General features: G+C 33.6%; 2 protein-coding genes across 5 annotated transcripts; one reads left to right on the top strand and one right to left on the bottom strand.

The window, feature by feature from the left end:
* Positions 1-859: 859 nt before the first annotated feature.
* Positions 860-8419, top strand: LOC120089369 (kinase superfamily with octicosapeptide/Phox/Bem1p domain-containing protein). 4 transcript variants are annotated; one of them, XM_039046811.2, is made up of 10 exons: positions 860-1277; positions 1774-1911; positions 2491-5245; positions 5353-5433; positions 5962-6114; positions 6330-6493; positions 6674-6821; positions 6911-7033; positions 7433-7520; positions 8037-8419. In XM_039046811.2, exons 3-10 carry the CDS (start codon positions 2594-2596, stop codon positions 8234-8236), a joined length of 3609 nt encoding a protein of 1202 aa, XP_038902739.1. In that variant the 5' UTR covers positions 860-1277; positions 1774-1911; positions 2491-2593; the 3' UTR covers positions 8237-8419. The 4 variants fall into 4 exon arrangements, with proteins under 4 accessions (XP_038902739.1, XP_038902738.1, XP_090161719.1 ...); XM_090305593.1 differs by having other exon boundaries at positions 889-1040; XM_039046810.2 differs by lacking the exon at positions 1774-1911.
* A 2373-nt stretch (positions 8420-10792) lies between these two features.
* Positions 10793-14602, bottom strand: RH36 (RNA helicase 36). Its single transcript, XM_039044403.2, has 6 exons — positions 13706-14602; positions 12599-12921; positions 12177-12380; positions 12010-12091; positions 11552-11650; positions 10793-11038 (listed from the first exon to the last, which is right to left on the bottom strand). The coding sequence occupies exons 1-6, from the start codon at positions 14330-14332 to the stop codon at positions 10880-10882; spliced, it is 1494 nt and encodes a 497-aa protein (XP_038900331.2). The 5' UTR covers positions 14333-14602; the 3' UTR covers positions 10793-10879.
* Positions 14603-16095: the final 1493 nt, after the last annotated feature.

The following is a 16095-nucleotide window of genomic DNA, read 5'->3' as shown; positions in this document are numbered from 1 at the left end:
GTAGAATTATTTTATTTTATTGGGTTAGATTCTAAAAAAAAAATCATTGAACTAGGTTTTATATTTATACCCTTAAAACTTTAAAACTTTTATTTTTTATCCTTAAACTTTATATTTGTTTATAAATACATGTGGAGAACTTTTTTTGTTACAATAAAATAAAAATTGACTCAATCATTTGGATAAAAATTGGAAGACACATAATATCTTTTACAACATCATTCACGTCAAATTAGCATGAGAGTTGATATGTAAGAACTAATTATGTAAATAATTTTACGATATTTTTTAAATGAAATATTATTATATTAACTTTTTATATAGTCGTAAATAATATTACGTACACATTCTATTATCTTTATATAAGTGTCTTATCAATTTTCATCTTTTATTTTAATAAAAAAAATATAATTTTTTTTATAGAAAAATTTCAAAATTCAAGAATATTTTTTTAATTATATTTTAAAATTCGGAGTATGAATGAAACTTTTTAAATTTGGAAGAGAATAATGGAAAAATATTTCAAAGTTCAAGATTTATTCGTTAATAGTTTGACCTTTTATAATATTGGTAGAAAATAAATAATAATTAAAAAAAGAAAAAAGAAAAAAGAACGATCGAAATGTTACCGCAGTAATGGGTCCCAGGAGAGGGCCATTAAGATCTTGATGGTAACGATCGTACGGTCTGAGTAATGCCACGTGGGGAAGATCAAGTGCGATGGAGAAGCCAACATGGAAGAAGGCAGTTGCTTAGAGTGAAAACTGTAAATTATAGTCAACGCGGAAAACAGTTTGAAAGTGTAATGGCATTCATGTAAAAAGATAGTATAATAGGGGCATTTATGGAAGCTGGTTTTATGGTCTTGGCTACCTTCTTCTCGTTTGACTGTTGGTGAAGAATTCGCTAATTCGAAAGAAAGCAAAGGAAATTTCGAGTTATACAGCCCGAAAGAAAGAAAGCCCGAAGATCGAGCTTCCGATTGTATATTATCAAGCCAAAACGAGATTGAAATCTGTCGAAGAAATCTGAAGAAAAAGGTCTCTTGATTTCATCTTTTGTTTTTGTTTGTTTTTGTCTTTGTTTTAGTTTGTTTTTCCATTTTCTCGAATCAAAGGCTGAAAGTGTTGGAAAGAGTGAGTGAACTGAGGGAAATTCGAGGAAAATTTAGTTTGTCGAGCTTCTTGTGGAGGCAGTACTATTGTTTAGTACTTAAACCTTCTCGGGAGCTTTCAGATATGGTGTTTCTTCCGTTGTTCGCTCTGCAAATTCATCAGGTACTCCGATTCAATACGTTTTTATTCTTTTATGTGGATCTGATTGAACTTTTGAAGATTTTGGCTTGATCTGATGTTGATTAGTGTGACAGTACTTTCATTGCTGTGAAATTTATTTTCGTTTGGTGTGTGTGGTACTGTAATTGAGTTTTCGGTTAGATGAATCTGAATTCTATTGTAAACCTAACGGAGTATTCATGATCGTAAAGTATACTGACAGTATGTATTGGGGGGTAGTGAGATGGTGGATGGATCCTCTTCGTTGTCTGGTTGTTTTGTGTTCACTAGCCAAGACCGGAGTATCGTGGTTTGTTTCTAATGGATTGACTTGGCTCTGATTGTACAGATCGTATGTTTTTGTTTGACTTAAATCAGATGAAGGAAATAAAGAATGTAGAGTATTTATGAATTACTGTGTGGATCAACTAGTTTTAGAAAATTTATTGGTTTGAGTCTATGAATCACAAAAACTTAATCCTGGTAGCATGTTTTTCAGTGACGCTATCAGACACATTCAAATTCTTCAACACTAATTCGACATGTGTCAAAACACTTAATGCTTGATGGTTGATCTATTTGGAAAATTTGCTGTACGTCAAAAGAAGTCTAAGAGAGAAATACTAAATTTTGAGAGGTAAAAACTTCAAACATGTCTTTTCCAGTATTTAAATGCACAAGCATGATTGACTCAAAATTTTCTATTTTATAAGATGCTAAATTATTTTAAAGAATTTTAAGCTGATTTTAGACGTTTCACAAGTAATGCAAGACATTCTGAAATAGGTAACTAGTCTCTTCGATCTCTTGAAATATTGCTCACGCCCTGACTTCTCGTTTAAATTGTCATTCATGAAAACATCGTAAGCAAAAAACAATGTTAAAATCAACTAATCATATATATTTCATGTGTTATCTTGCCTATGTTGTGTTTTCTTCATGTCTGAGTCTATACTTCTCTGGCTGGAGTGATGAGGTTACTTTAGTGATAAATAGTAGCTTTGATGGTTTGCATATGTCTTCTTATGCAGCCAACAATTTAAATCTCATATCTATCTATTCTGGATACTTATATGTATCAGATCATATCTTGAAATTGCAATTAATTTTCATATAAAAACCTCTTGTTTGCAAATAAATATGCTTCAGCTAATTTTGATAGTCTGTACTATTTCTGATGGTTTTTTAATATATATTACCCCTCCTGGTATTGTAGAGCTAGCAATCTGATTTTCAAGCAACTTTCCCTATTGGCTTCTGACTGGTGGACCTAGTTCAAATTTGGCCGAGTTAACCTTAAAGTTAGAAAACATGATGGTATGGAACAGTCAAGAAATGACCAGTTCCAGTGCACTCCCATGCAATATGGATTTGGGGAACTCCAACCTGCATATAAATCATCCGTAGAGAACCCTATGAGCATTGTTAACATGCAAAGTGATGGAAGAACCATGGACCTTAGGATGTCAGAGGTTAAGCCTGTCCTTAATTACTCCATACAGACAGGTGAGGAGTTTGCTTTTGAGTTTATGCGTGACCGAGCTAATTCCCGGAAACCACTTGTTTCAGACTCCGTTAGTGACCCCAGTTGTGCATCTGGTTATATGGATCTAAAAGGAATTTTAGGCCTTAGTACCGGGTCTGAATGTGGCTCAGATAATTCTATGATTACTTCAATGGAAAAAGGGTCAAAAGATTTTGAGCGAAAAAACTCTTCACTCCATGGAGACAGGAACAACCATGGATCGGCTCATTACAAATCACGGGAGCCATCAAGATATGATAGTGGTCGTGCAATTGGTCATGGCTATGCGTCTTCTGGAACTTCTGAGGGCTCATCGGCAAAGATGAAAGTCCTCTGCAGTTTTGGTGGGAAAATTTTACCTCGTCCAAGTGATAGTAAGTTGAGATATGTTGGGGGTGAAACACGCATCATTCGGATAAAAAAGGACATCTCTTGGCAGGAGCTTATGCAGAAAACATCAACAATCTATAATGAAACATATGCAATTAAATATCAGCTCCCCGGTGAGGACCTTGATGCGTTGGTTTCAGTTTCTTGTGATGAGGATCTCCAGAATATGATGGAGGAGTGTAATGAATTCAAAGATGATAAAGGATCCAAAAAACTTAGAATTTTTCTGTTTTCAATGAGTGATTTGGATGAAGGCCATTTTTCTATGGGTAATGTGGATAATGACTCTGAGATCCAGTATGTTGTGGCAGTCAATGGCATGGACAGTGGTACAAGAAAAAGCTCAAACCTGCATGGCTTATCAAATTTTTCTGCCAATAACCTGGATGAGGCAGATGGACAAAGCATTGAAAGGGGTACAGTTCTTAGGGACTTGGTTGGTGTCAATGCGTCGGCCTTAACTGGTAATCTTGCCTCGTCATCCTTGCAGTCTTCCCAACCTGTTCGGGCAAGTGTCTCTAATGCTTATGAAACCTTTGTACAGACTTATCATGAACCTCAAGGACAATATCCGGAGATACCATTAACACAGTTGAAAGGTAAGTTAAATGATTCATTTGAGAAAGAGATTCGTCATGAAAGTGACTGCTCCTCAAACCCTTCTCAATTGTTTAATGGCAATCCCATTCCCATGACTTATAATACTTCGGATAAAAAATCAACACCAGTTTCCATTGCGCAAGGTGAGTTTCCCTTCTTAACTCCCAAGAATGAGACGGAGCTCCAGGGTTCTGAAGGGTTTTCTTCACTGCCTGCTTCTGGAAATCCTATAGTTTCTAGATCAAGTGACATGCCATCGAATGCATATACTCATGGTTATATGGACAATGAATCCCAGATTGTTGATTTGAGTCTCCTTGAGCCTCCAGCTGTTTCGCAAAGAGTGTATTACTCTGAGAGAATTCCTAGGGGGCAGGAGGAGTTACTGAATCGGTTATCGAAGTCTGATGATTCGCATGGTTCCCAGTTTCTAATCTCTCATTCACAGTCTGATCAGGACCAGATTCCAGGCTCCATTGTCAAATTGCAAGATCGCAGCAGTAATTACGAATCTGAAAATTCCATTCCAATGGAAAAACCATCACATACTGATACTAAAGTCAGGAATGATGAGCTTTCCCATATTCAAAATGGCAGAAATATTAATGAGGCAGTTAGCGAAAGGAATTGGAATATTTCACACGATGGTGATAACGAGTTGAAGTTGCAGAATAACTTTGATGTTTCACATGATTCAAAAGTAGATGGGGTTGTTAAGGCTGGCAAGGAGCTGAATTACCCAGTGAATAACAATGAGAAGCTTGCAGGTGTTAAATTAAGTCGACCTGAATCAGAATTACCTGCTCTTGGCCAAGTATCTTCTGTAAAGAATCAGGAGGATCTTTTGCAGCTCAACTTGGGCGAGGTTGTTGGAATGAGGTGTACAGATGAAAATACTCTTAAGCAATCTCAGTTAGCTTCTAAGGAAGAAAATTTAATTAACAATGTTACTGAAAAACCATCCACGGGAAATGTTCCCAAACCAGTTCAAGGAGACATCGTTATAGATATTGGTGATCGATTTTCTCGTGATTTCTTATTTGATATATTCTCCAAAGCAACCGAGGATTCATTAGATACTAGCAGCCAACTGCCCAACGACGGAACTGGGTTGAGTCTTGATGTGGAAAATCATGAACCTAAGGGCTGGTCATATTTCCAAAATTTGGCTCAAGAAAAGTTTGTTCAAAATGATGTTTCTCTTATTGACCAAGATCACATTGGTTTTCCATCTGCTCCTAAGACTGTGGGAGATGATTTTACACCTTTAACAACTATGATACGTGAAGAGTCCCAGCTCAATTTTGGTGATGACCAGAAAGTGTTACATAGGATAAGTGGAAATGATGGCACCAATTTTCTTTCGCGTTATGATCATTCCCGACTGAATGGCATTGATAGTTCGCAATTTGATGCTATGATGGAAAACCTAAAGACATTAGAGTATAGGCATGAGGTACACTTCAGTTTTTACTATAGATCTGTAATTCCTTTGTTTTTATTAAAAAAAAAAATGACTCATAAACTGGGATATTTTTAACTAAAAATTTATCCTCCTGGCAGGATGTTAAGGTAGAAGCTAAGGACAGTGGCTTACCTCCTCATGATCCTTCTTTGGGAAATTTTGATCCTAATACATTGCAGGTATAGTTCTTTGATGCTATTTAATATATGATATATTCTTTTGCTGCCTGCAAATAACTTCTTTTGCCCCATTAATCCTTATGATGAGGAGAATTAGGAGATAGTTAGCATATTTGAGTTTAATATTTATTTAGTTGTTAATTTAGATTAATTAGTGTTTAGAGAGTATTTTAGAATTAATCAATTAATTATCTTATTTCCTTGTAGGGCTATAAAGGACCATTTTAGAATTGTAATATGAAGCTTTCTGAAATATCATTTTGAATAGACCATTATTCTTACATAGAATTCTCTCAACTTAGGGATGAATTTCCCTTGTTTGACCACAGAATCGGCCTAATCCCTTCACCCGTTGCATCACCTTACACATCAATCCTACTGTGAAACCACCTGTTTTTCCCAATTAACTCTGGTTGCGTAATCTGAATAGCAGATCAATTTTAGACTAGCTTCGTTTTATTACTCCCTTGTTTTGTCAGAATCAATACTATCTTTGCACTCTGCTTACCTTCTGCATGCACATATTAGATCATAATGAACGATGATCTTGAAGAGTTGAAGGAATTGGGTTCTGGTACTTTCGGCACTGTCTATCATGGAAAGTGGAGAGGAACTGATGTGGCTATTAAGAGAATTAAGAAAACCTGCTTTATGGGTCGATCGTCAGAGCTAGAGAGATTGGTAATTTTAATGGATTTCAGCTGTTTGTTGCTACTGCATTATTGTCGTTGTCATTATTATCACTGTTATTTCTGACTCTTTTCAACACATCATTAGTTCCTGGCATTTGTTGGGGGAAAGAATTAAGAAATTATGCTGCTATGTCATACTCATATTTGAGTTGCCATGAACACCATCATTTAATCTTCTACTTTTCTGTCTTTCTTCCCCTATAGACTGTAGAGTTCTGGAGGGAAGCCGACATTCTTTCAAAACTTCACCATCCCAACGTGGTAGCATTTTATGGTGTTGTGCAAGATGGTCCTGGTGGAACATTAGCTACTGTGACAGAGTTCATGGTTAATGGTTCCCTTCGAAATGTTTTGCTTTCCAAGGATAAGTAAGACGGCAGATGTTGCTTTTTGGTTTTGAGTTCGGTATATTTTGGGATCCATCCAGATATAAATCAAAATCATTAATAAAATGACTAAATCGATAGTTTTAAAGAGATTAACTTTGATTTATGCTCCATTTTATTTTCATAGTCACTTCTCCTATTTTACAATTTTTGAACTTGCAGGCATCTTGATCGACGTAAGAAGCTAATAATTGCTATGGATGCAGCATTCGGAATGGAATATTTACACTCAAAAAATATTGTCCATTTTGATTTAAAATGCGATAATTTGCTTGTGAACTTAATGGATCATAAAAGACCAATTTGCAAGGTAATCCGAGGGTGTTTATACTGTTTTCTCGTGTCTATCTATTTAAGATAATATATGTTTTATTATGCGCGAGTCACCTTCTATTTCAGGTAGCTGATTTCGGTCTCTCGAAGATCAAGCGAAATACCTTGGTGTCTGGTGGTGTAAGAGGAACCCTCCCATGGATGGCACCTGAACTACTAAATGGTAGCAGCAATAAGGTTTCTGAGAAGGTGATGTGCATGTTTCAGTCTTATTAAATGCCCTACAAGAAAATTAACCAGAATTTCTCTGTTATTCCAGCTATCATTTGGATTCATTGAATTTTGGGATGGCATGGAAATTTCTCAGTTGCCTATATTTGACAATGAAATTTGAAAATATTCCAAGCACACTTTAAATCTGCATGGAAGATAGTTTGTTTGCATGATTTAGTTTCAAATTTAAAACGCTTGTATTTTAAGGAAATACAAAAAACATAACTCTCTCTAAATTGTACACACACCGACACTTCATATATATATGTAAGATGTGCACTCGTCGGCACATACTGTACGAGGTGGCTTAAGAAATAATTCCAAATCTATCGTAGTTGCGGCTATCGAATTGACAAAAATCCATCTGATATGCAGGTTGACGTGTTCTCTTTTGGTATCGTCTTATGGGAGATTCTCACGGGAGAGGAACCATATGCGAACATGCATTATGGGGCTATCATAGGTAAGAATATTAGACTTCAACTTCTGTCCTGAACGTTAAAATACTATACCATGTTGATTCAAGCACATGCAGACTTTCTTCTCTCCATCTCTCATATGTCAAAGAAAAAAATAGTACTGACATCTCTCATAAATCAAGCTAAGTTTTGATTATCAATAAATGGTTTAGTTCTATGGGAACCTAATGACCATACTAACTCAACGTGTCTCTATGGGAGTTTGTGACTAAATTTTTTTGTAATTACCAGTTAGGTATTATTTTGTTAGATTGGAGGCCGTTTTTGTAGGTTGTTTCGCCTTGTTGTCGGCTCTCCTTTATTGTATGTATGTGTGTTCTTTCATTTTTTTTTTCTCAATGAAAGTTTGATTATTCATCCAAAACAAAAAAGAAAAACGTATTATAAATTAGACCCCACTGATCTTTACACTTGAGCACTCGAGATTTAGCAATAAAAGCGATTTTTAATCATCTCCAAGACAAAACTTGATCACGGATAATATCACTCCTTATGTGCAGGGGGTATTGTGAATAACACATTGAGACCAACCATTCCAAGGCACTGTGATCCTGAATGGAGAAGTTTGATGGAACATTGCTGGGCACCGAATCCTGCAGATAGGCCATCCTTCACCGAAGTTGCTGGCCGCTTGCGCGTTATGTCAGCAGCTGCTGGTAGCCAAACAAAAGCACAAGGTCCCAATATACCAAGGTCATAATCATTCAAATGGATTGTTGAGTTATTCACATGCTTTCTAGTTTCTTATATATTTGTTCATTCTATTCTACAGTCTTGAAAATTGTGTGTATTTTTGTCCATAGAAGGTAGATAAGTGTTTTGGTGTGAAAAATATATACTATTGAACCTCCAATATAATTCTTTATTATAGTTTATGCAAAAACTGATAAAAAGCTAGTTGTAGGGCATTGCTGCCATTGATTTTCCAACCCAGTTCCTTGTTTTGGGTGATTCTCAAATTCATTGATCATCTACTTATATCCGAATTATGCAACTCGTTTTATCACTCTAGATGATATAACATTAAATTTGCTTTCACCTATTAGTTTAAGTTTTTGAGTCAATCGGTGATTAAAGATGATATTCTTTCTTCTCAGGTTCAATGTTATTTCCTCTTCAATTAATATTGATTTCTACTCGTTGGGTTTTCTACACATTCCATTCTAAACCCACAAATGATGGGGAGTGTTAGATGATATAATATTAAATTTGTCTTCACTCATTAGGTTAAACTTTTGGGTCAATCGATGATTCAAGATTCTATTTTTTTGTTAGTTTAATGTGTGATTTGTAGTGCGGTCATGAAGTATCATAAAGTACTTTTACCATATGTTACGTGTTTTAAGTCATTTTGACTATGGTAAGGCAAAATGTTATATTCCTTATGAGTTTAAAAGTTTATTTGGAACTCCCAAACAAAGATTAAAATATCGATATCAAGATTCCAATTATATGGATATATCGATAAAATATACCGATGGATATTTCTTTAAGTAACAAAATTTATAAAAATTTATTTAGATTAATAATTAAGTTGTTTTTACTCCCAGATTACCTATTCATGTTAGACTAAATATATGGATATTGTTTTGTGTTTTACGTGCATCTATAAAAAATGTTGAAGATATCTATGGATATTTAATATCGATGTCAAACCCTTCAATTTATAGATATAGTGGCAAATATATCGACGGGTTCACAGATATCTTCCATCTACTCCAAGCAAGCTTCCTCTTTTCCCTTGACTTAGTTTATACATAGTTTTGATCTTTAAATTTTGGTCTTTTAAAAATTTTATTTTCAATACTTTGTTTTTAATACCTAAACCCTTTTAAAAAATTTATATTTGGGCAACTTCAGAAGTTTGAATCCAGTTTTCTCTCTCTTTCTCTCTCTCTCTCTCTCTTGTGAGAATCAAAATTCTTTCAATTGCTATTAAACTAATAGCTTTTTGGTCTATCACAAATTTTACTTAATATGATTTTCAACTGTATGATATATTTTTTATAATTTTAGTAACCAACAATGATTGAGATTGAAACTTCAGAAATCGAAGGTTTACGTCCCCCTCCTTTTTTTTTTGGGTAGGTTTAAATAACAGATTGATGAAAGTTTCGAATCTGACATTTTTCTCGTTGCATTTACAGTTCTAATAAAGATTTGAAGATCATAGAAATTGTTCAAATGCTATTTTAATTTTTGTACTTGCATTTCATGTACCTTTTGACTATGCCTATGTTCTCAAAATTCTTACACTTACTATACTTTTACTTCGAAAGAGTGCACATTTTGACCCATTTTACTTGGGAGTAATTGTCACAAAATTATTGGAAATATTTTTAAATATAGCAAAATGTTTCTATCCATCACTGATAAATAGTGACATTTTGTTATATTTATAAATAAATTGACTCATTTTTCTATATTTGAAAATAGTCCTATTAATTTGTATTTATATATATTTTTCATTTTATATTGGAAATTTGCATACGAATAAAATATAACTACTTTTTAAAAATATACAAATCGAAATAGACTTTTTCAAACCTCGTTTAGTAATTATTTCGCTTTTTGTTTTGGTTTTTAAAATTAAACCTATTTCCTCTCAATTTACAAAGATTTGTATCTTTCTTAAATACAATAGTTGTATTTTTAACTAAATTCTAAAAACACAATTTTTTAAAAGCTACTTTTTTTTTTCAAATTTTGATTTAATTTTTTCAACTGTTAGTGAAAAGTAGATAATAAATAAAGAAAATTAGAGGTAAAAATAGTGTCTATAGACTTAATTTTCAAAAACAAAAACAAAAAAAATCAAATGGTTACCAAACAAAACTTTAGGGGTTGGACTAAAATGAACAAGACCAAGACCTAAATGATTAGAAATTGGACCTATAAATACGAAAATAGAAAAGTGCTTTTTTCCCAAAAAAAAAAAAAAAAAAAAAAGGAAAAAGAAAAAGAAAAAGAAAAAAAATAGAAGAAAAGTGTTCCCAATCGACAAGAAGTATTAGGAACATTCTCATTTTCTGATTAAGAAAAAAAAAGTATAAAATATTTACGAAAACAAAAGGCAAAATCAGACGCGAGCTTAGGGTATCAAAATTTGTAAAACTAGAACAAAAAAATACAACAAAAAAAAAACAAAAAAACAAACACTTAGACATACTCTACCACTATATATATATATATATATGTTCTTTTTTTTTTCGTATGGAATTTTCTAAGGAAAGAGCCAAAAAAGACACTAAGCCGCTGAGAAAATAATTATACATGTATTGCAATTAAGCAGTATCAAAATTTTGATGATGGTAGTTGAGATTCTCATACAACTAACTACCAATTACTTGGAAGTTTTTTCTTTTCTTTTCCTTTTGTTCCTTTTCTTCAATAATCCTTTCTCTGCCAATGTTTTTAATTTCTGTTTCTTTCGTTCTTTCACTTTCTCCTCAAATCCATCATCCACCATCTTCATTTTTGCCACATGTCTAGCCTTGTAAACCTGCATACAAACATTGCAATCTCAATTAAACTGATTCACTCTTAATATACTGACTAGAAATGCAAAAATCGTCTAATTGTCAGGTGAATGTCATGAAATAGAATGACTGAAATGCTCAAGCAGCGTCCCGTTATACCGATATGTCGATATCTCTACTGTTTGGTCCACACTTATTGCTATTGGAGCTGTAAAATGACTAATTACAACTATAGGGATAGGAAAATTCATAAGCTTTAGACTGAGACAGGTTTCTAGGCTTATCAGATTATGACAATTATTAGTTCCAGACAACCATTGCTGACATGATGCAGCACATAAGACAGATGATCCCTCTTTCACTAAAAGGAACTTTTGTGGTAAGAACTCCATGATGTTCGAATTAGAGCGGGGAAATTATTACACTGATGAGATGTTCGATTGCCAAACAGTATAAAATACACTGACAAATTCATTTCACATTCAAAGTTCTGTCTTGCAATGGAGGGGGAAAAAGCCAAAGCATCCAAAACTTACCTTTGTAATATTCTCGAGCACTTCATTCTCCTTGCATTCAAAATTCTCCAATTGCTTTCCAAGATTGGCCTCTATTTCATGAATAAGCTGCACATCATTCTGCAGACCGAAATGACGTTCATGAGTAAGAAAAACAAATAAATCTCAGGAAAAACGCTTGAAGAGATGTAAACAAAAACTTAGCAACTTATGACTTTCCTGTATGAATATACCATGGTAGATTTTGCATTCGCAGGAAAAGTTGGAGATTCAAATTCTCATACTGATTATACAAAAAATAAAAATTACCCATGACTTTTATAAAATAAATACCCCACAATTGGAGAATGTTTAATCTAGAAGAAATAGCAAGAACAACTACTATAAGAAACTTTTTTAACATTTGATTCTGAGCTCATCCCAAAAAAACCATGTTAAATTAAAATGTTACAATTATCCACCACATTAGTAATACCCACCTGGGTAATAAAGCTCACAGCCAATCCTCCTCTGCCTGCACGTGCAGTACGTCCCACTCGATGAACATAATCTCTAGGAAACCTGAATTAAAATGCTACTATATTTGTGTTACAAACATTCTGGAACACTTCTAACTTAAGCAGAAGAAATAAATTCAAAAGGCCACCTTGGAATATCGTAGTTAATAACAAGATCAACTGTTGGAATATCCAAACCTCGACTAGCAACATCAGTTGCAAGCAATACAGGAACTTGTCCTGATTTGAATCGATAGAGTGCAGCAAGCCTCTCAGACTGTGACTTGAATGAATGCAATGCTGCCACCTCCTGATCAAGTGCTTCAAGCAACAACCCTAACATGTGACAACTTCTGCATATAGATGACAGAAAAAGTAAACATCAACTTTAGGATGCGCAGTTAAAGAAGTCACTGAATTAAAGCATTTAGAACACCGAGTCATGAAAGTTTGAAGAACACGAACACTGAAAACCTAAGGAAGGTAAGACCTATGTCAATGAGCATATGCACACAGTGTGAGAGAGATAGAAAGAGAGTAAGGAGAGGTGAGGGCCAAAAAGAAGCCATACTTGCAAGTTTGGACAAATATGATTGCTGATCGAATACCCATGTCTTCCATTTTAGATAAAATATGTAATAGATACAGATCCTTCACGTCCTTTGGAATAAATACATATTGCTGCTTGAGCATATCAACTGTCTTGAAGCCTTCATAAGCTTCGTAAAAGTATGCCTTGTTTGCAGAAAGCTCGAGCAGTGTCTCCAGATCCTTTGTCATTGTTGCAGAGAATAATAGAGTTTGACGATTATGAGGCAAGCATTGAAAGATTACTTTCAATTCTTCTTCAAAGCCAACATCCAATACTCTATCTGCTTCATCCAGAACTAGAAACTGAAGTATAAAAAGATAATTAAAGTAACGTATATGGGTTATCCAGATATGAGAACTTTAACAATACGAACAAGACAAGCAACTATGAAACAACAAATAGCTTCTTCACAAATGAGAAAAAGAAGCCTCCTTTCCGTTGTTATGTGGTTCATAATGGTATGTTCGGTAGGGATTTTGAAATTGTTAAGCTCACTTTTATCATTTTCAAAATCAATTTTAACAGTAAGAAATTGCGTTGAAAAGTGTAAAATTAAACATCAAATTGATTTTGAGTAACTAAATGTGTGTTTAGGAGTGATTTTGAACATGACAAAAGTGATTTCAACCTTTCAAAATCACTCTCAAACATGCACTTGACCATGTCAAAAATCACTTCCTTTCATCTTAGTTTCCACCATGCACTTGACCATGTCAAAAATCACTTCCTTTCATCTTAGTTTCCACCATGCACTTGACCATGTCAAAAATCACTTCCTTTCATCTTAGTTTCCACCAATAGTATATCTTGTGTGCAAAAGAACACAATAGAGAAAACTCAGAATCTCAACTCATGAACTGATAAGTTCTCAGCCATTAGCCATTAGTCTCACATTAGAACTAAATGATTTTCTTTTTTTTCCTTTCATCGTTTCACTTCAAAATAAATTAATATATATATATATATATGGCATTTCTATGCATCAACCAAAACCCATTAATCATCTGACCCCTCAATACTCATCAAATTCAAATTACATAGTACCACTTCTATAATAGAGAGGAACAAGGTACGAATATAACGAACCTTAGTCTTGGAAAAGACGACAGGGATATCAGGGTTCTCCTCCAGCAATACCTTAACCCTTCCCGGCGTTGCAATTACAATATGAGGCCTCTTCAACAAACTCTGCGTCTGGCTCAACATATCCATTCCTCCAACAACCACAGAGCACCGCAAATTCAAGCAGGAACCGAGTGCCCTAAACTGTTCAGCCAATTGATAGGCCAATTCTCTAGTGGGAGTGACCACCAACGCGAAGACACCAAAAGGGGTCTCGGAAAGCCGTTGAAGAATCGGCAACGCAAAGGCAGCCGTTTTCCCACTCCCAGTTTGGGCAATGCCAAGTACGTCGAGGCCAGCAAGAATCTTCGGGATACAGTGGGTTTGAACCGCCGTGGGCTTCTTCATAACCAATTCTTTACAGGTTTGGACAATCCATTCCGACAAACCGAGGTCGGCGAATGTAACATTGTTGGTGGATTTAGTGCTTAGTTCTGTGGATTTCTCAATCTGAAGAGACTTCTTCGGAGCATTGTTCTCGACGGCGGGCGAAATAGGAGCGCCGGTGGGGTTTTCGGAAGGTTTATGCTTCTTTCGATGGGATTTTGAGAAAAGTGGGAAATTCTCGTCGATTATAACTTCTCGATCCATGGAATCAGAGCTGACGGGAAGAACAATTCAAAGGGTTTTGCAGGATTGAAAAAATTGCAGCAAAATTTGATGGATTCAGTGGGAATTAGGTTGAAGGCTTGGCATTGACCAAAACTGAAGCGTTAAATTAGGGCAAAGTCAGTCGAATGAAAAACACGAGAGCTCAGCTATTGTAGAGTGACGGTTGGCTAGGTCGAGAAAAAGTTCAGGTGAAGTTTGAATTTTGGTTTTTGGTTTTCGATTTCTAATTTTTTTTAGTTTTTAAAAAACAAGTTTGTTTGATTTCTAATTGAATTTTTTTTCGTTTTTTAAATTTTAAAAGCGTTTTTTAAATCGTTAAAGTTCCGTTCGTTTTTTTTAATCTTTTTAAATGAGTCTATTTTCGTTTATTTTCTTTCGATAATATGTCATTTCTTTACATATGAGTTTAATTCTAGATAAAATTAAAAAAAAAAGGTAAATTTTTAAAATATATTTTTGTAAGGGTCGTTGGATAACTATTTGTTTTTTTTCCTTTGAAAATTAAGTCTATTGCTCTTCATTTCGTACAATAATTTGAATATTTATTAAATATTATGGTTGAATACTTAATCAAATTCCAATAACAAAAACAACTTTTTAAAAGTTACTTTTTTGTTTACAAAATTTAGCTTATTTTTTAAATTATTGGTAAAAAGTATATGACAAAATAAGAAACTTGGAGGAGGTGGGACTAGTGTCTATTAGCTAGAGTGACCATTCAAACCGCAAAAACTGAACCATTTCTAAAAACCGAACTGAAAACTCAGTGGAACTGAAAAATGTAGCTCGGTCCAATTTGAAGAAATTTTGAAACCGAATTAATTCGATTTGATTCGATTTTAATTTTGAAAACCGAATTTGAAACGAACCGAACCGTTTTTAACTAATATATATATTGGGGTCTTTTTAAATATAAAAAATATATATTTAAAAATATTTGCACTTTATGGCCAAAAGTTCTAAAAGTACAAACACTTTTAGAACTTTTTGCTATAAAATGTAAATACTATTGAGATTTTTCTATTTATAAGAATTTCCCTTTTATTTTTTTGTAAAAAAAAAAGAATAAAATCGAATTTAAAACTGATCAAACTGAATTGTTTTTTAATTAAAAAAATATAACATAGATTTTTTAAAATATCAAAACCGAATTTGAAACCGATGCGGTTTGGTTTGGTTTCACATATTAGATTAAATAAATAAAAATAACAAAATGGCTACCAAATGAGACGAAAATATACTTAATTTTCAAAAATAAAAACAAAAAACGTAATGGTTACCAAATGAGACTTAAGGCTCAATTTGGTAACCATTACGTTTTTTGTTTTTATTTTTGAAAATTAAGTCTATTTCCTCTTCATTTCTTACCATGATTTGTATCTTTTTTGAGTATAATGGTTGAATTCTTAGCCAAATTCAAAAAACAAAAAAAAAATTAAAAGCTATTTTTTTACTTCTCGAAATTTGACTTAGTTTTTTAAACCATTGGTGAAAAGTAAATAACAAATGAAGAATTTTGGAGGTGGATGTAGTGTGCATAGACTTAATTTTAAGGAAAAAAAACAAAAAATAAAATGGTTACCGTGGACCTTAGTTTTCTGTTTTTTTGTTTCTAGTTTGTAGTTTTTTAAAAAATAAGTATGTTTGGTATCTAATTAAATTTTTTATTTTTTCAATCTTAAAAACATTTTGAAATTGCGAGGAAATTTTGAAAAAAAAATATACGTTTTTAAAAATCCATT

This window comes from Benincasa hispida, chromosome 10 (genome assembly GCF_027475165.1).
Source record: "Benincasa hispida cultivar pf3 chromosome 10, pf3_genome.v1.1, whole genome shotgun sequence".
NCBI lineage: Eukaryota > Viridiplantae > Streptophyta > Magnoliopsida > Cucurbitales > Cucurbitaceae > Benincasa > Benincasa hispida.
This window is presented reverse-complemented; position numbering and strand designations above follow the sequence as displayed.